Genomic DNA, 21954 nt, shown 5'->3' with positions numbered 1-21954 from the left:
GCTCTGCAACCCGGTCAGTAAATTTACAGACTGATAAACACGGGGAGATCATTAATCTGACTGTTGTGATTGAAGAAATTGTGTTGAACTGACAGCTGAGAGACCCTGGCTCCAATTCAATCTATACACTGATTGTATTGGATAGGATTGGATTTATTATTGGCCCATGTAATAGTGTACAGTGAAAAGGATTGTTTATTGTGAGCTATACATACAAAGCACAACACTTCCAAGTAAGTTAGTCAATGAAACCAATCGCATCAGCACCACCCAATGACAACACCTTCTTCAAACATCTCCCTCCTTGGATCACAGTGAGAATTGGAATGAGCGCCCAATGGGGTTGGAACATTATTTGCATTTGCTGAGCAAATATGGGTTGTAACCGCCCTGGGAGCAGAATAAAAGAGACAGAGCCCCGAGGAGATAAACATCCATCTCTGGAAGGAATTGAGAACACAGTAAGAAGTCTCATAACACCAGGTTAAAGTCCAACAGGTTTATTTGGTAGCAAATACCATAAGCTTTCGGAGCTCTGTCCCTTTGTTTACTGTGTTCACCCCAGTCCAACGCCGGCATCTACACATCAGGAATCGAGAAATCATGGAGTCCCCGAAACTCATTGTGATCCTCCTCACCGTGCTCGGAGGTAAGTGATCAGCTGGAGACCTCAGGGATGTGCTGGAGGAGTGCGGGTCATAGCAAATGAAGCAACACCCAAAAACTGGGCATGATTCAGAACAGATAAACTGTCAATGACAAAGAAGGTAAAAGGAAATGTGAATACCTGTCCTGGGAGTGTTTGATGGGGGACAGTGTAGAGGGAGCTTTACTCTGTATCTAACCCCGTGCTGTACCTGTCCTGGGAGTGTTTGATGGGGGCAGTGTAGAGGGAGCTTTACTCTGTATCTAACCCTGTGCTGTACCTGTCCTGGGAGTGTTTGATGGGGGACAGTGTAGAGGGAGCTTTACTCTGTATCTAACCCTGTGCTGTACCTGTCCTGGGAGTGTTTGATGGGGGCAGTGTAGAGGGAGCTTTACTCTGTATCTAACCCCGAGCTGTACCTGTCCTGGGAGTGTTTGATGGGGGCAGTGTAGAGGGAGCTTTACTCTGTATCTAACCCTGTGCTGTACCTGTCCTGGGAGTGTTTGATGGGGGACAGTGTAGAGGGAGCTTTACTCTGTATCTAACCCCGAGCTGTACCTGTCCTGGGAGTGTTTGATGGGGGCAGTGTAGAGGGAGCTTTACTCTGTATCTAACCCCGTGCTGTACCTGTCCTGGGAGTGTTTGGTGGGGACAGTGTAGAGGGAGCTTTACTCTGTATCTAACCCCGTGCTGTCCCTGTCCTGGGAGTGTTTGGTGGGGACAGTGTAGAGGGAGCTTTACTCTGTTTCTAACCCCGTGCTGTACCTGTCCTGGGAGTGTTTGATGGGGGACAGTGTAGAGGGAGCTTTACTTTGTATCTAACCCTGTGCTGTCCCTGTCCTGGGAGTGTTTGGTGGGGACAGTTTAGAGGGAGCTTTACTCAGTTTCTAACCCCGTGCTGTACCTGTCCTGGGAGTGTTTGATGGGGGACAGTGTAGAGGGAGCTTTACTTTGTATCTAACCCCGTGCTGTCCCTGTCCTGGGAGTGTTTGGTGGGGACAGTGTAGAGGAAGCTTTACTCTGTATCTAACCCCGTGCTGTACATGTCCTGGGAGTGTTTGATGGGGACAGTGTAGAGGGAGTCTTACTCTGTATCTAACCCCGTGCTGTATCTGTCCTGGGAGTGTTTGATGGGTACAGTTTAGAGGGAGCTTTACTCTGTTTCTAACCCCGTGCTGTACCTGTCCTGGGAGTGTTTGATGGGGGACAGTGTAGAGGGAGCTTTACTTTGTATCTAACCCCGTGCTGTCCCTGTCCTGGGAGTGTTTGATGGGGGACAGCGTAGAGGGAGCTTTACTCTGTATCTAACCCCATGCTGTACCTGTCCTGGGAGTGTTTGATGGGGGACAGTGTAGAGGGAGCTTTACTTTGTATCTAACCCCGTGCTGTACCTGTCCTGGGAGTGTTTGATGGGGGACAGTGTAGAAGGAGCTTTACTTTGTATCTAACCCTGTGCTGTCCCTGTCCTGGGAGTGTTTGGTGGGGACAGTTTAGAGGGAGCCTTACTCTGTTTCTAACCCCGTGCTGTACCTGTCCTGGGAGTGTTTGATGGGGGACAGTGTAGAGGGAGCTTTACTTTGTATCTAACCCCGTGCTGTCCCTGTCCTGGGAGTGTTTGGTGGGGACAGTGTAGAGGGAGCTTTACTCTGTATCTAACCCCGTGCTGTACGTGTCCTGGGAGTGTTTGATGGGGACAGTGTAGAGGGAGTCTTACTCTGTATCTAACCCCGTGCTGTATCTGTCCTGGGAGTGTTTGATGGGTACAGTTTAGAGGGAGCTTTACTCTGTTTCTAACCCCGTGCTGTACCTGTCCTGGGAGTGTTTGATGGGGGACAGTGTAGAGGGAGCTTTACTTTGTATCTAACCCCGTGCTGTCCCTGTCCTGGGAGTGTTTGATGGGGGACAGCGTAGAGGGAGCTTTACTCTGTATCTAACCCCATGCTGTACCTGTCCTGGGAGTGTTTGATGGGGGACAGTGTAGAGGGAGCTTTACTTTGTATCTAACCCCGTGCTGTACCTGTCCTGGGAGTGTTTGATGGGGGACAGTGTAGAAGGAGCTTTACTGTGTACCTAACCCCATGATTTACCTGTCCTGGAGTGTTTGATGGGGACTGTGTCGAGGGAGCTTTATTCTGTATCTAATCCCGTGCTGTACCTGTCCTGGGAGTAAGAACATAAGAACATAAGTACACAGAGCAGGAGTAGGCCTTCTGGCCCCTTGAGCCTGCTCCGCCATTTAATAAGATCATGGCTGATCTTTTTGTGGACGCAGCTCCGCTTACCCACCCGCTCACCATAACCCTTAATCACTTTACTGTTCAAAAATCTATCTATCCTTGCCTTAAAAACATTCAATGAGGTAGCCTCAACTGCTTCACTGGGCAGGGAATTCCACAGATTCACAACCCTTTGTGTGAAGAAGTTCCTCCTCAACTCAGTCCTAAATCTGCTCCCCCTTATTTTGAGGCCATGTCCCCTAGTTCTAGTTTCACCCGCCAGTGGAAACAACTTCCCTGCTTCTATCTTATCTATTCCCTTCATAATCTTATATGCTTCTATAAGATCTCCCCTCATTCTTCTGAATTCCAATGAGTATAGCCCCAGTCTACTCAGTCTCTCCTCATAAGCCAACCCTCTCAACTCCGGAATCAACCTAGTGAATCTCCTCTGCACCCCCTCCAGTGCCAGTATATCCTTTCTCAAGTAAGGAGACCAAAACTGTTCACAGTACTCCAGGTGTGGCCTCACCAGCACCTCATACAGCTGCAACATAACCTCGCTGTTTTTAAACTCCATCCCTCTAGCAATGAAGAACAAAATTCCATTTGCCTTCTTAATTACCTGCTGCACCTGCAAACCAACTCCTTGTGATTCACTGCACAAGGACACCCAGGTCCCTCTGCACAGCAGCATGCTGCAATTTTTTACCATTTAAATAATAGTCCATTTTGCTGTTATTCCTACCAAAATGGATGACCTCACATTTACCAACATTGTACTCCACCTGCCAGACCCTCGCCCACTCACATAGACTATCTATATCCCTTTGCAGACGTTCAGTGCCCTCTGCACACTTTGCTCATTTTAGTGTCATCTGTGAATTTTGACACTTGGTCCCCAACTCCAAATCATCGATGTAAATCGTAAACAATTGCGGTCCCAACACTGATCCCTGAGGCACACCACTAGTCACGGATCGCCAACCAGAAAAACACCCATTTACCCCCCCTCTTTGCTTTCTGTTCGTTAACCAATCCTCTATCCATGCTAATACATTACCCGTAACACCGTGCACCTTTATCTTATGCAGCAGTCTTTGGTGCGGCACCTTGTCAAATGCCTTCTGCAAATCCAGATACACCACATCCACAGGTTCCCCTCTGTCCACTGCACATGTAATGTTCTCAAAGAATTCCACCAAATTAGTCAAACATGACCTGCCCTTAATGAATTATGGTAAGGTTATATAAGGCATTGGTGAGGCCGAATTTGGAGTATTGTGTACAGTTTTGGTCACCTAGTTACAGGAAGGATGTAAATAAGATTGAAAGAGTGCAGAGAAGGTTCACAAGGATGTTGCCGGGACTTGAGAAGCTGAGTTACAGAGAGAGATTGAATAGGTTGGGACTTTATTCCCTGGAGCGTAGAAGATTGAGGGGAGATTTGATAGAGGTGTATAAGATTTTGATGGGTATAGATAGAGTGAATGCGAGCAGGCTTTTTCCGCTGAGGCTAGGGGAGAAAAAAACCAGAGGGCATGGGTTAAGGGTGAAAGGAGAAAAGTTTAAAGGGCATATTAGGGGGGGCTTCTTCACGCAGAGAGTGGTGGGAGTGTGGAATGAGCTGCCGGATAAAGTTGTAAATGCGGGGTCACTTTTAACATTTAAGAAAAACTTGGACGGGTTCATGGATGAGAGGGGTGTGGAGGGATATGGTCCAAGTGCAGGTCAGTGGGACTAGGCATAAAATGGTTCGGCACAGACAAGAAGGGCCAAAAGGCCTGTTTCTGAGCTGTAATTTTCTATGGTTCTACGGTTCTAACCCATGCTGTGTCTTCCCAATGGGACAATTTCTATCCAGATGTCTCGCTATTTCTTCCTTGATTAGAGATTCAAGCATTTTCCCTACTACAGAAGTTAAGCTAACCAGCCTATAGTTACCCACCTTCTGTCTACCTCCACCTCCTTTACCTTCCTGTCTTTCCTTCCAAGCAGTCTGATACCCCTGGATATTTAACTCCCAGTCCTGACCATCCTGCAATCATCCCTCTGTAATGGCCACCAAATCATATTCATGCCTTCAACTTATTTATCTTGTTTCGAATGCTACGAGCATTCAGATAAAGCGCCCTTATGTTAGTTTTTGTACCTTCTTTTTGAATCCTAACACCTCCATTGATAACATCCCATGGGTTCTCCTTCCTTTTAACTTTTTTCCTGATTCCTGACTTATCGAATCCCTGGCGCGCAGAAGGAGGCCATTCGGCCCATCAAGTCCACGCCAACCGCAATCCCCCTCCTCCTCCCCGGGGCCCTATTTCCGTAACTCCTCATATTTACCCTGCTCATCCCCCTGAAACTATGGTTAATTTAGCACGGCCAATCCACCTAATCCGTGGACTGTGGGAGGAAGCCGGAGCACCCGGAGCAAACCCACGCAGACACGGGGAGAATGTGCAAACTCCGCACAGACCCGAGGCTGGAATTGAACCTGGGTCCCTGGCGCTGTGAGGCAGCAGTGCTAACCCATTGTGCCACCGTGCCGCCCATGTTCTTATGTTCTCTCAGATCCATAGACTGTTTACATCAAAGGATGAGGTAATTTGCTGGTCAGGTGACTGAAATCTGATTGGAATTTTAAGGGGAGTGGTGGCATCGTGGTGATGTCACCAGACTCTTAATCCAGGGACCCATGGTAATATTCTGGGGATTGGGGTTCAAATCCCACCACAGCAGTTCAGTTGTAAATGTGATGATGACAATGGAACCATTGTCGCAAAAACCCATCTGGTTCACTAATGTCCCTGTAGGGAAGGAAATCTGCCGTCCTTACCTGGTCTGGCCTACATGTAACTCCAGGTCCACAGGAATGTCATGTTGCAGCTGCATAAGACCCTGGTTAGGCCACATTTGGAGTTTTGTGTATAATTCTGGTCGCCACACTACCGGAAGGATGTCGATACATTGGAAAGGGTGCAGAAGAGATTTACCAGGATGTTGCCTGGTTTGGAGGACATGGACTATGAAGAAAGGTTGGATTGTTAGGGTTAAACTTGGATTGTTTTCATTGGAGCGTCGGAGGATGAGTGGGGGGAACTGATAGAGGTTTACAAGATTATGACAGGCTCTTTTCCCAGGGTCGAAGGGTCAATTGTTCGGGAGCATAGGTTGAAAATGAGTGGGGGAAAGTCTATAAGAGATGTGTTTTTCACACAGAGGGTGGTGAATGCCTGGAACGCGCTGCTGGAGGAGGTGGTGGAAGCAGATTCTATAACAAGAGGCATCTGGATAGATACATCAATAGGCAGCGATTAGAGGGATATGGACCATGCAGAGGCAAGAAAATATTAGATTAGAGAGGCATCTGGGTCGGCACAGCACTGGTGGGCTGAAGGGCCTGTTCCTCTGCTATGCTGTTCTTTGTTCTTTGTTCAATGTGGTTGACTCTTAACTGCCCTCAAGTCACTGAGTTCAAGAGCAATTAGCGATGGACAACACATGCTGGCCACACCACATGAAAGAACCTAAAAAGGACTCGTTCCCTGGTGAGGTGGTGAGATTGTGGAACTCTCTGGCACAGTGAATGGTTGGTGTGAATATTATTGATGGCTTTAAGGGGAAGCTCGGTGAGTGCATGAGGGAGGAAGGAATGGAAAGCTTTGCTGGTTGGGTTGGATGAAGATGGATGGGAGGAGCCTGATGTGGGACAGACACAGCCATGGATTGTTGGGCCGAATGGCCTGTCTCTGAGACACAATTTCTATTAAATTCACAAATATTCTTCTGCAGGTTGTTGTGGTTTTTAACAATCCGTGTGTTAGAAACATAGAAAACTACAGCACAAAACAGGCCCTTCGGCCCCACAAGTTGTGCCGAACATATCCCTACCTTTTAGACCTACCTATAACCCTCCATCCTATTAAGTCCCATGTACTCATCCAGGAGTCTCTTAAAAGACCCTATTGAGTTTGCCTCCACCACCACTGACGGCAGCCGATTCCACTCGCCCACCACCCTCTGTGTGAAAAACTTCCCCCGAACATTTCCCCTGTACCTACCCCCCAGCACCTTAAACCTGTGTCCTCTCGTAGCAGCCATTCCCACCCTGGGAAAAAGCCTCTGAGAGTCCACCCGATCTATGCCTCTCAACATCTCATCCTACGTCTCTCCAAGGAGAAAAGACCGAGCTCCTTCAGCCTATCCTCATAAGGCATGCCACTCAATCCAGGCAACATCCTTGTAAATCTCCTCTGCACCCTTTCAATCTTTTCCACATCCTTCCTGTAATGAGGCGACCAGAACTGAGCACAGTACTCCAAGTGGGGTCTGATGAGGGTCTTATATAGCTGCATCATTATCCCCAGACTCCCAAACTCAATCCCTCGATTGATAAAGGCCAGCACACCATATGCCTTCTTAACCACCTCCTCCACCTGAGGGGCCGATTTTAGAGTCCTATGGACCTGGACCCCAAGGTCCTTCTGATCCTCTACAGTACTAAGAGTCTTTCCCTTTATATTGTACTCCTTCATCCCATTTGACCTGCCAAAATGGACAACTACCCATTTATCTGGGTTGAAGTCCATCTGCCACTTCTCCGCCCAGTCTTGCATCCTATCTATGTCCCTCTGTAACTTCTGACATCCCTCCAGACTATCCACAACCCCACCAACCTTCATGTCGTCGGCAAACTTACCAACCCATCCCTCCGCTTCCTCATCCAGGTCATTTATGAAAATGACAAACAGCAAGGGTCCCAGAACAGATCCCTGGGGCAGACCACTGGTGACCGACCTCCATTTAGAAAAAGACCCATCTATACCCACTCTCTGCCTCCCTTGAGCAAGCCAGTTCTGGATCCACAGGGCAGCAGCCCCTTGGATCCCATGCCCTCTCACTTTTTCTAGAAGCCTTGCATGGGGGACCATATCGAATGCCTTGCTAAAATCCATATAAACCACATCAACCGCCTTCCCTTCGTCAATGTGTTTAGTCACATTTTCGAAGAACTCCACCAGGCTCGTAAGGCACGATCTGTTGTTAAATTGTCTTGCTGCTCGCTCTGATTCCGGGCTTTCTGATACAATGATTTATTCTGTTGTCCTCTTGTAGCAATGTGGATCCCTGCACAGGGCGCTTCCATTGAGCAGAGAAACTTAATCAACTTCGCACATGTTATTGACTGCGTCAATCTGCAGGTCGGCAAACTGCGCTACGCCGACTATGGCTGTTTCTGTGGACCCGGAGGGAATGGCAACCAGCCAGTGGATGACATTGACAGGTAAAATGAGCCATGATGTGGAGATGCCGGCGTTGGACTGGGTGGGCACAGTAAGAAGTCTCACAGCACCAGGTTAAAGTCCACTCACCTGATGAAGGAGCAGCACTCTGAAAGCTCGTGATTCCAAGTAAACTTTAACCTGGTGTTGTGAGACTTCTTAATTTGATTTATTATTGTCACATGTATTAGCATACAGTGAAAAGTATTGTTTCTTGCGCGCTGTACAGACAAAGCATACCGTTCATAGAGAAGGAAAGGAGAGGGTGCAGAATGTAGTGTTACAGTCATAGCAAGGGTGTAGGGAAAGATCAGCTTAATATAAGGTAGGTTCATTCAAAAGTCTGACGGCAGCAGGGAAGAAGCTGTTCTTGAGTCGGTTGGTACGTGACCTCAGACTTTTGCATCTTTTTCCCGATGGAAGAAGGTGGAAGAGAGAATGTCTGGGGTGCGTGGGGTCCTTGATTATGCTGGCTGCTTTGCCGAGGCAGCGGGAAGTGTAGACAGAGTCAATGGATGGGAGGCTGGTTTGCGTGATGGATTGGGCTACATTCAAGACCGTTTGTAGTTTCTTGCGGTTTTGGGCAGAGCAGGAGCCATACCAAGCTGTGATACAACCAGAAAGAATGCTTTCTATGGTGCATCTGTAAAAGCTGGTGAGAGTCGTAGCTGACATGCCAAATTTCCTTAGTCTTCTGAGAAAGTAGAGGCGTTGGTGGGGCTTTCTTACCTTAAGGTAAAATGAGAGCAGTCCTGTGTAAAAAAAACACTCTCCGTGAAGCCAAGATGTGAATGTCTTGCTCTGGGGCAAAGCAGAGTGTAGACATTCCTTAGAAAGACAGAACTTGCTTCTGTGTAATCCTTCCCACTGCCTCCAGGTAGATGCTAATTTATACACAGCAAGATCCCACATTAGCTGAGATGTAAAGATCAGGTTGATCTGTGTTACTGATGTTGATGGAGGGATAATAAGTCTCACTGATACCCTGGGTTCCAGTTTTGGGCTTGAAGCAACATCCCTCAGTCATTCCTATGAATGGACTGTCATTTATCCTGTGAGGGGGTCTGTTCTAAACGGATTGATACCATGAACACCCGGGGGAGCCGACATCTCGTCTCTCAGCAACATTCCTGTTTTTCACCCAAATTCCTGGTATTCATAGAATCCTACAGTGCAGACGGAGGCCATTCGGCCCATCGAGTCAGCACCGACCACAATCCCACCCAGACCCTATTCCCAAAACCGCAACATATTTGCCCTGCGAATCCCCCTGACAGACTTCCTGTTTCTATATCGAGCTTTCACGGTCAGATGGGCCGGCATCAAGCTGGTATCCTCTGACCGCTGCCTGCTACTGACCACTGCCACTTTCTGACCACTGGCTCCTACTGACCGCAGCCACGTTCTGACCACTGCCTCCTACTGACCGCTGCCACCTATTGACCACTGCCACCTACTGACCACTGCCACCTTCTGACCGCTGCCTCCTACTGACCGCTGCCTCCTACTGACCGCTGCCTCCTACTGACTGCTGCCTCCTACTGACCGCTGCCTCCTACTGACTGCTGCCTCCTACTGACCGTTGCCTCCTACTGACCGCTGCCTCCTACTGCCTGCTGCCACCTACTGACCACTGGCTCCTACTGACCGCTGCCTCCTACTGACCGCTGCCACCTACTGACCACTGGCTCCTACTGACCGCTGCCTCCTACTGACCGCTGCCACCTACTGACTACTGGCTCCTACTGACCGCTGCCTCCTACTGACCGCTGCCACCTACTGACCACTGCCACCTACTGACCACTGCCACCTTCTGACCGCTGCCTCCTACTGACCGCTGCCTCCTACTGACCGCTGCCTCCTACTGACTGCTGCCTCCTACTGACCGCTGCCTCCTACTGACTGCTGCCTCCTACTGACTGCTGCCTCCTACTGACCGCTGCCTCCTACTGCCTGCTGCCACCTACTGACCACTGGCTCCTACTGATCGCTGCCTCCTACTGACCGCTGCCACCTACTGACCAATGGCTCCTACTGACCGCTGCCTCCTACTGACCGCTGCCACCTACTGACTACTGGCTCCTACTGACCGCTGCCTCCTACTGACCGCTGCCTCCTACTGACCGCTGCCACCTACTGACCGCTGCCTCCTACTGACCACTGCCACCTACTGACCGCTGCCACCTACTGACCACTGGCTCCTACTGACCGCTGCCTCCTACTGACCACTGCCTCCTACTGACCGCTGCCACATACTGACCGCTGCCACCTACTGACCACTGGCTCCTACTGACCGTTGCCTCCTACTGACCACTGGCTCCTACTGACCGCTGCCTCCTACTGACTGCTGCCACCTACTGACTACTGGCTCCTACTGACCGCTGCCTCCTACTGACCGCTGTCTCCTACTGACCGCTGCCACCTACTGACCGCTGCCTCCTACTGACCACTGCCACCTACTGACCGCTGCCACCTACTGACCACTGGCTCCTACTGACCGCTGCCTCCTACTGACCACTGCCTCCTACTGACCGCTGCCACATACTGACCGCTGCCACCTACTGACCACTGGCTCCTACTGACCGTTGCCTCCTACTGACCGCTGCCTCCTACTGACCGCTGCCACCTACTGACCGCTGCCACCTACTGACCACTGGCTCCTACTGACCGCTGCCACCTACTGGCCGCTGCCTCCTACTGACTGCTGCCTCCTACTGACCGCTGCCTCCGACTGACCGCTGCCATTGACTGGCCGCTGCCACTGACTGACCGCTGCCACCTACTGACCGCTGCCACTGACTGACCGCTGCCACCTACTGACCGCTGCCACCTACTGACTGCTGCCTTCTACTGACCGCTGCCTTCTACTGACCGCTGTCTTCTACTGACCGCCGCTTCCTACTGACCGCTGCCACCTACTGACTGCTGCCACCTACTGACTGCTGCCACTGACTGACTGCTGCCACCTACTGACCGCTGTCACCTACTGACCGCTGCCTCCTACTGACCGCTGTCACCTACTGACCGCTTCCTCCTACTGATCGCTGCCACCTACTGACCGCTGCCTCCTACTGACCGCTGTCACCTCCTGACCGCTGTCACCTCCTGACCGCTGCCTCCTACTGACCGCTGCCTCCTACTGACCGCTGTCACCTACTGACCGCTGCCACCTACTGACCGCTGCCACAAACTGACCTCTATCACATACTGACCGCCGTCACCTTCTTCCCGCTGCCTCCTACTGACCGTTGCCTCCAACTGACCGCTGCCTCCTACTGACCGCTGCCTCCTACTGACTGCTGCCTCCTACTGACCGCTGCCACTTACTGACCACTGCCTCCTACTGACCGCTGCCACCTACTGACCACTGCCTCCTACTGGCTGCTGCCATCTACTGACCGCTGCCACAGACTGACCGCTGCCACCTACTGACCACTGCCACCTACTGACCGCTGTCACCTACTGACCGCTGCCACCAACTGACCGCTGCCTCCTACTGACCACTGCCACCTACTGACCGCTGTCACCTACTGACCGCTGCCACCAACTGACCGCTGCCACCAACTGACCGCTGCCACATACTGTCCACTGCCACCTACTGACCGCTGTCTCCTACTGACCGCTACCTCCTGCTGGCCGCTGCCTCCTACAGGGAGACCAGGACATGGAAGCTGAATGTGAAACTGTTGACCCCAGAGGAACTCAACTTGCTTACCCCGCACCCCCACCGATCACCCCTAAGCCCTGCCTGTACCCTGCCCCCTTGGCACTATCCCATGCCCGGCAGTCAGTGCCAAGGTGCTCCCTTGGCATGGGCACTTTGCCCCTTGCGCAGTACCAGGGGCACAGGCTACACTGTCAGGGTGCCCATGCCCACGGGGCACCACCCCCCCGCCGCCGCCCAACCCCCTGGGGGAGGCCCCTATTGCTCCCCCTTCACCCCAGTGGGGTCGTCCCGCTAGTTCCCCAAAAGTGGGAGCTTGTCTGTACCCTGCCGGAGTGAAATTGCACTGACGGCCTGGAGACTTCAGTCCTGGGCCCGATAATCACATTTAAATAAGATTAGAACTAGATTAAAATCACCTACCTGCTGTCCCCGCCGGTTTCCAGCGTGGTCCCGATCGCGCCGGGGTTTGGGGAGAGAATCCACATTTGGAGCCAAGTGCTCTACGCAAACATCAGTAGCGCAGTTTCAATCAATGGGTGGGAATCGGAAAGCTTGTTGTGGGCAGCCTCCATGTTTGTCGTGGGCAGCCTCCATGTTTGTTGTGGGCAGCCTCCATGTTTGTCGTGGGCAGCCTTCATGTTTGTCGCGGGCAGCCTCCATGTTTGTCGTGGGCAGCCTCCATGTTTGTCGTGGGCAGCCTCCATGTTTGTTGTGGGCAGCCTCCATGTTTGTCGTGGGCAGCCTCCATGTTTGTCGTGGGCAGCCTCCATGTTTGTTGTGGGCAGCCTCCAAGTTTGTTGTGGGCAGCCTCCATGTTTGTCTTGGTCAGCTTCCATGTTTGTTGTGGGCAGCCTCCATGTTTGTTGTGGGCAGCCTCCATGTTTGTCTTGGGCAGTCTCCATGTTTGTTGTGGGCAAGATGGTATTTTCATTCACAGAATATTGGTTTGATAATGTAGATACCAAGAATAATTGTCCATATTCATCGAGTTCAGGGCAGCACGGTGGAACAGTGGTTAGCACTGCTGCCTCACAGCGCCAGGGACCCAGGTTCGATTCCCGGCTTAGATCACTGTCTATGCGGAGTTTGCACGTTCTCCCCGTGTCTGCGTGGGTTTCTTCCGGGTGCTCGGGTTTCCTCCCACAGTCTCAAAGATGTGCGGGTTAGGTGGATTGACCATGCTAAATTGCCCCTCAGTGACAAGGGGACTAGCCAGGGTAAATGCATGGGGTTATGGGGATAGGGTGGGATTGTGGTTGGTACAGACTCGATGGGCCGAGTGGCCTCCTTCTGCACTGTCGGATTCTATCAGTATTCATGATATCACCTCTCGGCTCCAAACATCCCTCCTCCATGCTGCCATTGGTCCATTCTCGGGGTGTCCCACCTTTCCAGACCAATTGGAAAGTGAACAGACTCTTTGTCACCTGATTGGATGCTTTTTTTGAGAAACACCCCCCACATTATCCCCAATAAACAAATGTGTTGAAACAAAAGAGGAAAACCCCCGTGCAGCAATGACCTTATTCCCTCAGTTAGAGGGAATGAGTTCCCTGAGGATGAATCTTTCATTCCTGAAGACTCCAAGGACAATTCTTCAGAGTTGGTAACCCAATCTGAGGCTGGGTTGGAATTATTCAGCCTCTGACTGAGTTTCAGTCTCTCCAAGAGAAAACTTCGATCTTCTAACAGATATCCCCCGTTTGTCAACCCATTTAGATGCTGCCAAGTGCACGATGACTGTTATGGTGAGGCTGAAAAGATGGGATGCTACCCTATCTTCACATTGTACGACTCATGCTGCGTAGACGGAATCCCAAAATGCCGTAAGTACCGCATTTGGAATACTGCGCCCAGTTCTGGTCGCCACACTACCGGAAGGACGTGGAGGCTTTAGCGAGAGTGCAGAGGAGGTTTACCAGGATGTTGCCTGGTATGGAAGGGCTTAGTTATGAGGAGAGATTGGGTAAACTGGGGTTGTTCTCACTGGAAAGACGGAGGATGAGGGGTGACCTAATAGAGGTGTATAAAATTATGAAAGGCATAGATAGGGTGAACGGTGGGAAGCTTTTTCCCAGATCGGTGGTGACGTTCACGAGGGGTCATAGGTTCAAGGTGAGGGGGGGGGGGGAGGTTTAACATGGATATCAGAAGGACGTATTTTACACAGAGGGTGATGGGGGCCTGGAATGCGCTGCCGGGCAAGGTGGTGGAGGCGGACACACTGGGAACGTTTAAGACTTATCTAGATAGCCACATGAACGGAGTGGGAATGGAGGGATACAAAAGAATGGTCTAGTTTGGACCGGGGAACGGCGCGGGCTTGGAGGGCCGAAGGGCCTGTTCCTGTGCTGTATTGTTCTTTGTACAACACCAAATGAAATCTATTCCGACCTAGGGACGTTCCTCTGGCTCCCTGTCCCCTCAACAGGTCAACATCAGCAATGTGCACCGACCACGTTTATTTCCCTGGTGTCATTAGAGTCATGAAACATTCCGAAGTGGCTTCAGATGATTTTGGTCAAAGAGGTTTTAAGGAATGTCTCATAGAGACGGAGAGGTGGAGGGAGGGAATTCCAGAGCTTGGGAACCTGGGAACTGAAGACACGGCCACCAATGGTGGAGGGATTGAAACTGGGGAAGCTCAGTTAGAGGAGCGCGGAGATCTGGAAGAGTTATGGGGTGGCGTAGATTGCAAAGGTTGCGACGGGCATTGCCACAGAGGAATTGGAAACAGGATCGAGAATTTTAAACTCAAACTATGGAATTTTCCCGTCCGCTACAGGAATCATAGCGGGCGGGACATGGACAACGCAAAGATCCATTGACGGATTGTCCGGTCTTGGGGCGAGCGTGGTCGGAAAATCCTGCCCAAAGAGTTTGCTCGACCGGGAACCATTGGGCGCACAGGGATGAGAAGAACATAAGAGGAGGCCATTTGGCCCATCAAACCTACCCCAGTATTCAAAACGATCATGGCTGATCTGATTGTGGCCTTAACTCCACTTTTCTGCCTGTTCTCCATAACCACAGCTTTGTCAATCAGTCACTCCCCATTGAAATAATATTCTGTCTTTCTATTCTTCCTGCCAGGCTCACATTTTCCCACATTACACTCCACCTGACAACATTTTGACGACTCGTTTATCTTACCTATGTGTAACCCCCTGCTGACCACTATGTGGGGCTACTATTTAAATATTCAATCAACAGGATCCCGAATTCCTAGTGGTTGATGTTGATTTGGCTAATTCCCTGTTTACCCATAAATGTCAGTACTGTAATCGGGATATCAAAAATAAATTTAATAACACATATCATTAACAGACATAAAACAGTGAGCTCTGATCTATAACCGTTGGGGGCCCTCCGTTGGTGCACATATGGGGAAACTCATCCTCAGTAACACATTTGTCGATACTGTTCCAGTTGGACTGTATAGTCCCCACCAGTTACTCACGACACCCGCACACAGTCCAGGAGAGACACACGTGTGGAAGATGATGCCGCAGGAGGCAGAGGTGCCGCGAGCTGTCCGTGCAGCAACGTAGGTCGAGTGCGCTGAATGCTGTCCTCCTCGGCAGTAATGAAAAGAACAGGCAGGGGAACGCCTGGCTGCCTCTCACTCCAAACCGAATTCTCACTGCCTGGAAAAAGCTCTCTCTCTGCGACTGCTTCACTTCCTCTCCAGCTCTCTGCCTCTCCAGCTCTCTGCCTCTTCAGCTCTGCACTGCTTCACTTCCTGGCGCCTTTTTTTCCTCCCGCCCCCAGAGCAATCCCATTGGCCCAGCCCACATCACTCAACCAACAGCATCCTGTTCACAGCACCCGCCCGGCAAACAGGACACTGAAACCCACAAGGGACAAAGAACACTGGTAAATGTCTTCCCCACAAATTTTCCTCAGTCCCTTACATATATCCCTTGGCAGGTTTATTCTGTAAGAGTTTTAACAACACCAGGTTAAAGTCCAACAGGTTTATTTGGTAGCAAATAAACCTGTTGGACTTTAACCTGGTGCTGTTAAAACTCTTACTGTGTTCACCCCAGTCCAACGCCGGCATCTCCACATCAGGTTTATTCTGTACAGTTTGTTTCCTTCAGTAAGTTTAGCTGCAGTACTTTTGACCAAACCATTAATAAACTTTATGAATAGCTGAGGCCCTAACACTGATCCCTGTGGGACCCCACTGGTTACAATTGAACAACCAAAAACAATTTCATTTGGGGCTGCATGGTGGCGCAGTGGTTAGCACTGCTGTCTCACAGTGCCAGGGACCTGGGTCACTGTCTGTCTGGAGTCTGCATGTTCTCCCCCTGTCTGTGTGGGTTTCCTCCGGGTGCTCCGGTTTCCTCCCACACTCCAAAGATGTGCAGGTTAGGTTGATTGGCCATGCTAAATTGACCCTAATGTCAGTGGGATTAGCAGGGGAAATATATGGGGTTATGGGAATAGGGCCTGGATGGGATTATACTCGGTGCAGACTTGATGGGGCAAATGGCCTCCTTCTACAGTGTAGTGATTCTATCTTGAATCTTAGTCTGTGCTAATACATTCCTCTCAACACCAAGATAAGATTCTTGTGCAGTGACATTTTATTTGGAACATTACTGTTTGTCTTTTGGAAGTCTAAATACAGCACATCTACTGTTACCCCTTTATCCACCCTGCTTGTTACATTCTCAAAGAACTCCAAATTTGTCGGGGTGGTGGCGCAGCGGTTAGCGCTGCTGCCTCATAGCGCCAAAGACCCGGGTTTGATTTCCGGCTTGGGTCGCTGTGCGGAGTTTGCACGTTCTCCCCGTGTCTGCGTGGGTTTCCTCCGGGTGCTCCGGTTTCCTCCCACAGTCCAAAGATGTGCGGGTTAGGTTGATTGGCCGTGCTAAATTGCACCTTAGTGTCAGGGGGATTAGCAGGGTAAATATGTGGGGTGATGAGAATAGGCCCGGGTGGGATTGTGGTCGGTGCAGACTCGATGGGCCGAGTGGCCTCCTTCTTCACTGTGGGGATTCTATGATAGAGGACATTGTTTAATTATCATAATATAATTAACATATCATTAACACCCAATACTAGTTTAAACTGGTGACTGTCTGTGTGGAGTTTGCATGTTCTCCCTGTGGCTGCGTGGGTTTCTTCCGGGTGCTCTGGTTTCCTCCCAGGCTAGATGGATTGGCCACTGTCCCTTAGAGTCCAAAGATGTGAGGGTTAGGTGGATTGGCCATGCCAAATGTGTGGGGATAGTGTGGGGGGGTATGGCCTGGGTAAGGTACCCTTTGGGAGAGTCGGTACAGACTCGATAGACCAAATGACCTCCTATTGCACTGTAGGGATTCTATGGATTCATAGAATCATAGAAACCCGACAGTGCAGAAAGAGACCATTTGGCCCATCAAGCCTGTACCGATAACAATCCCAACCAGGTCCTATGCTCATAACCCTACATATTTACCTTGCTAATCCCCCTGACACTAAGGGGCAGTTTAGCATGGCCAATCCACCTAACCCGCACATCTTTCGGACCGTGGGAGGAAACTGGAGCACCCGGAGGAAACCCACGCAGACACGGGGAGAACGTGCAAGCTCCACACAGACAGTGACCCGAGGCCAGAATTGAACCGGGGTCCCTGGCGCTGTGAGGCAGCAGTGCTAACCACTGTGTCACCGTGCCGCTATGTGGATCTTTTTGAAAAAAAAACCTCACAAACCAATCACCTTCTCGCTTATCTAATTAATACCTCTGGACTTCAATCTCTGGTCATCGCTGAGTCTTACCAACTCCATTGGACCATCCATTATTCTGTCAAAGACTGGAGAAACACCTCTTCCAACACTGTGTCAAATTCCCTTACTCACCATATCCCTCAATTCAGTTCCCTGTCGAATCCGTACTCCAGCGAACTGGCCTTCACACTATTTTGTACATTAGCAAGAAATCTCCTGTATTCACATGAGGTGGAACTTTAAAGACCCAAGTCAGGCCATGCTAACTAGGGAACCAATTCTAACCAGTCACCCAATTAACTACCATTAGCCTGTTCACTATTTGCTGAAAGAAATTGCAAGTTAATGTTAAAATGAATCTAAATGCAACACTTGGCAAGGTATCGAAAAGAGATCATCTTTTAAATGGCTTGGAATTTCCTCACTCACCTAATCCCAGGGTTCAGTTCTCTGTTGTACACTGGGACAGGTCAGTGGGTATCTGCACCATCCAGTCCATACAAAGCACGAGTCCCCAGATTCGAGGAGGGGCTACATTCATGGCGATGTCAAGCTTTTGGATGGTTTGCTGCTTCTCACTGTGGTGCCTCTCTGGTTAATTTCATCCGTAGAAATCACCATGTTCGGGATTCCCCCTCCCCGCCCTCGCTCCACTCCCACAATGTTTGGGGACCCCCGCCTTCTGTCCACACGCATGTCCCACCGCCACCCCCCCCCCCCCCATCAACCCCCCGCCACCCCACCCCCGCATTCTCAATATGTGTTGAGCAGCACGTGGCACAGTGGTTAGCACTGCTGCCTCACAGCGCCAGGGACCCGGGTTCAATTCCCGGCTTGCGTCACTGTCTGTGCAGAGTCTGCACGTTCTCCCCGTGTCTGCGTGGGTTTCCTCCGGGTGCTCCGGTTTCCTGCCACAGTCCAAAGATGTGCAGGTTAGGTGGATTGGCCATGCTAAATTGCTCCTTAGTATCCAAAGATGTGCAGGTTAGGTGGATTGGCCATGCTAAATTGCCCTTTAGTGTCCAAAGATGTGCAGGTTAGGTGGATTGGCCATGCTAAATTGCCCTTTAGTGTCCAAAGATGTGCATGTTAGGTGGATTGGCCATGCTAAATTGCCCCTTAGTGTCCAAAGATGTGCAGGTTAGGTGGATTGGCCATGCTAAATTGCCCTTTAGTGTCCAAAGATGTGCAGGTTAGGTGGATTGGCCATGCTAAATTGCCCCTTAGTGTCCAAAGATGTGCAGGTTAGGTGGATTGGCCATGCTAAATTGCTGCTTAGTGTCCTGGCATGCATAGGCTAGGGGGATTAGTGGGGTAAATATGTGGGCTTACGGGGATAGGGCCTGGGTGGGATTGTGGTCGGTGCAGACTCAATGGGCCGAATGGCCTCCTTCTGCACTGTAGGGATTCTATGATCCTATGATTCTGTTCTATCACCCACGTTCGAATCCCGCCACGGCAGATGGTGGAATTTGAATTCAATTTTTAAAAATCTGGAATTAAGAATCTACTGATGACCATGAAACCATTGCCGATTGTCGGAAAAACGCATCTGGTTCACTCATGTCCTTGAGGGAAGGAAATCTGCTGTTCTTACCTGGTCTGGCCTACATGTGACTCCAGAGCCACAGCAATGTGGTTGACTCTCAACTGCCCTCTGAAATGGCCGAGTGAGACACTCAGTTCAAGGGCGACCAGGGATGGGCAATAAATGCTGGCCCAGCCAGCGACGCCCATTTCCCATGAATGAATAAAGAATAAAACCAACAACATTCTAGAACATTATTGGGCTCCCAACCATTGTGAATCACCCATACATAACATTACATAACATTACATACACAGAATTCTGCTGTACAGAACCTTAGTTCGGCCTCTTTTAGAATATTGTGTGCAACTCTGGTCACCACATTACCAGAAGGATGCTTTGGAGAGGGTACAGAAGAGGTTTACCAGGATGTTGCCTGGTCTGGAGGGTATTAGCTATGAGGAGAGGTTGGATAAACTCGGTTTGTCGGCCTTTTGGCTAAGATCGAGTGTAGTTATGCGGATGCTGCACTTGGTTGAGGTCATTAGGTTACATTGAAGCTTCATATGTTTCATATGAAGCAATTTTTAAAAGCGGCATCTCAGCCTTTTGGCTGAGATGCAAATGAGATCAAGCCTTGGAGGAGGAGACCTCCCCCTCCTCCAATCAGCTTGGCTCATGTAGATCAGACCCAAGACAGGTGTGAAGGCCCCGTCTTGTCAGCCTGGATCGGAAATGTCTCAACTTGTTGAGACTCTGAATTGGATTTGATTTGATTGAATTGGAAAAGTATTTTAAAAAACTCAGTTTGTTCTCACTGGAGCGATGGAGGTTGAGGGGTGACCTGATAAAGGTTTACAAGATTATGAGCGGCATGGACAGAGTGGATAGTCAGATGCTCTTTCCTAGGTTAGAAAGGTCAAGTGCTCGGGGACATAGGTTTAAGGTGCGTGGGGGAAAGTTTAGGGGAGATGTGCGAGGGAAGTTTTTTACACAGAGGGTGGTGAATGTCTGGAACGCGCTGCCCGGGGAGGTGGTGGGAGTGGGTACGATCGCGGCATTTAAGGGGCAACTAGACGAATACATGAATAGGATGGGAATGGAAGGATACGGACTCTAAGTGCATACGGTTTTAGTTTAGGCAGACATCATGATCGGCGCAGACTTGGAGGGCCGAAGGGCCTTTTCCTGTGCTGCACTGTTTTTTGTTCTTTGTTCTCTGAAGGAACCAACAACAATAAAGGATTTAACAACATTGCAGAATCTCAGATATTTAACCCCCATCTACCACATTAGTGCGTACATTAACGCGTGTATATTCGAGTGCATCACAGTGCGTACCTCAGGCTGCGTATATTTAGTTGTTGTCCGCTCTTTTTCAGCTGATACGTGGCCAACAAGTTCAAAATGCGGAAAGAAAGTGTGCACTTGTGATGTGGAAGCTGCCGTGTGCTTCAAGAAACACAGCGACAAGTTCAACACCAAGCTTGAGGATTATAACCAAAAGCACTGCAAGACCATCTGATAACTCCAGCTCGCAATGAAGCGATGGTGATGGGACTGACAGTCACTCTGACAAGCGTCTCTCCAATCGAATATTCCGGGTGTGATTGATGGGATTTCTCTCTCTCTGATTTCTAATTCCTCACCGAGTGTCTCTCATATCCACGTTTTGTTGCTGTTTCACCTTTTAATTTGTTTGAAATGTACTTTGTAATTCTGCTGAAATAAAACACACTGATTGAAGCTGCAATGCTGGGAGTTGCAGCGTTTGTTAATTACTGATACAGGAAACATTCTCGACGGTCAGGGCGCCGGGGAGAGATGAACAATTCCAGCAGGTGCAGGCAATCCCATTGAAGGCAGAGAGACAAAACAGAATGTGCAAAGATAGGAGAATGAGGGGCAATGTGGATCATCATCACCATTTCAATTCTCATAAACCGGCCCAAAAATACCCAGTCACGGTTTGTCCATCGAATTGACACATTCTCAGATGTCATTGCGAATCCCACAGCTCACACCTTCAGCTCTCTCCCACACACACACCTAAAGCTATAACGCAGCGAGATTAACACCCCCCAAAAAACCCACCAGACTATCCCGCAGTAAAGCTCCTTTCAGGCAATATTCCCCACACATTCCTCATCCGTGAGGGAATGTATTAGTTACTGAAGGTACAGATCCTCATTGGGGCCCACTCAGTCAAAGTGCTGACTCTCACTGGGATACAGTTCCTGACGGTGCTGGCTCTCACTGGGATACAGTTCCTGAAAGTGCTGACTCTCACTGGGATACAGTTCCTGAAGGTGCTGACTCTCACTGGGATACAGTTCCTGAAGGTGCTGACTCTCACTGGGGGACAGTTCCTGGAGGTGCTGACTCTCACTGGGATACAGTTCCTGGAGGTGCTGACTCTCACTGGGATACAGTTCCTGAAGGTGCTGACTCTCACTGGGATACAGTTCCTGAAGGTGCTGACTCTCACTGGGGGACAGTTCCTGGAGGTGCTGACTCTCACTGGGATACAGTTCCTGGAGGTGCTGACTCTCACTGGGATACAGTTCCTGAAGGTGCTGACTCTCACTGGGGGACAGTTCCTGGAGGTGCTGACTCTCACTGGGATACAGTTCCTGGAGGTGCTGACTCTCACTGGGGGACAGTTCCTGACGGTGCTGACTCTCACTGGGGGACAGTTCCTGAAGGTGCTGACTCTCACTGGGATACAGTTCCTGAAGGTGCTGACTCTCACTGGGGGACAGTTCCTGAAGGTGCTGATCTCACTGGGATACAGTTCCTGGAGGTGCTGACTCTCACTGGGGGACAGTTCCTGACGGTGCTGACTCTCACTGGGGGACAGTTCCTGAAGGTGCTGATCTCATTGGTATATT

At 50.2% G+C, this 21954-nt stretch overlaps 1 protein-coding gene across 1 annotated transcript; it reads left to right on the top strand.

Annotated features, from left to right (window-relative positions):
• Positions 1 to 268: 268 nt before the first annotated feature.
• Positions 269 to 20816, top strand: LOC144511435 (basic phospholipase A2-like). The gene is made up of 4 exons (XM_078241784.1): positions 269 to 649; positions 7978 to 8146; positions 13531 to 13637; positions 20446 to 20816. The coding sequence occupies exons 1-4, from the start codon at positions 604 to 606 to the stop codon at positions 20586 to 20588; spliced, it is 465 nt and encodes a 154-aa protein (XP_078097910.1). The 5' UTR covers positions 269 to 603; the 3' UTR covers positions 20589 to 20816.
• Positions 20817 to 21954: the final 1138 nt, after the last annotated feature.

Source organism: Mustelus asterias, chromosome 24, assembly GCF_964213995.1.
Source record: "Mustelus asterias chromosome 24, sMusAst1.hap1.1, whole genome shotgun sequence".
Classification (NCBI taxonomy): Eukaryota; Metazoa; Chordata; class Chondrichthyes; order Carcharhiniformes; family Triakidae; genus Mustelus; species Mustelus asterias.
Note: the sequence above shows the minus strand (reverse complement) of the source record. Positions and strands in the feature narration are given on the sequence as shown.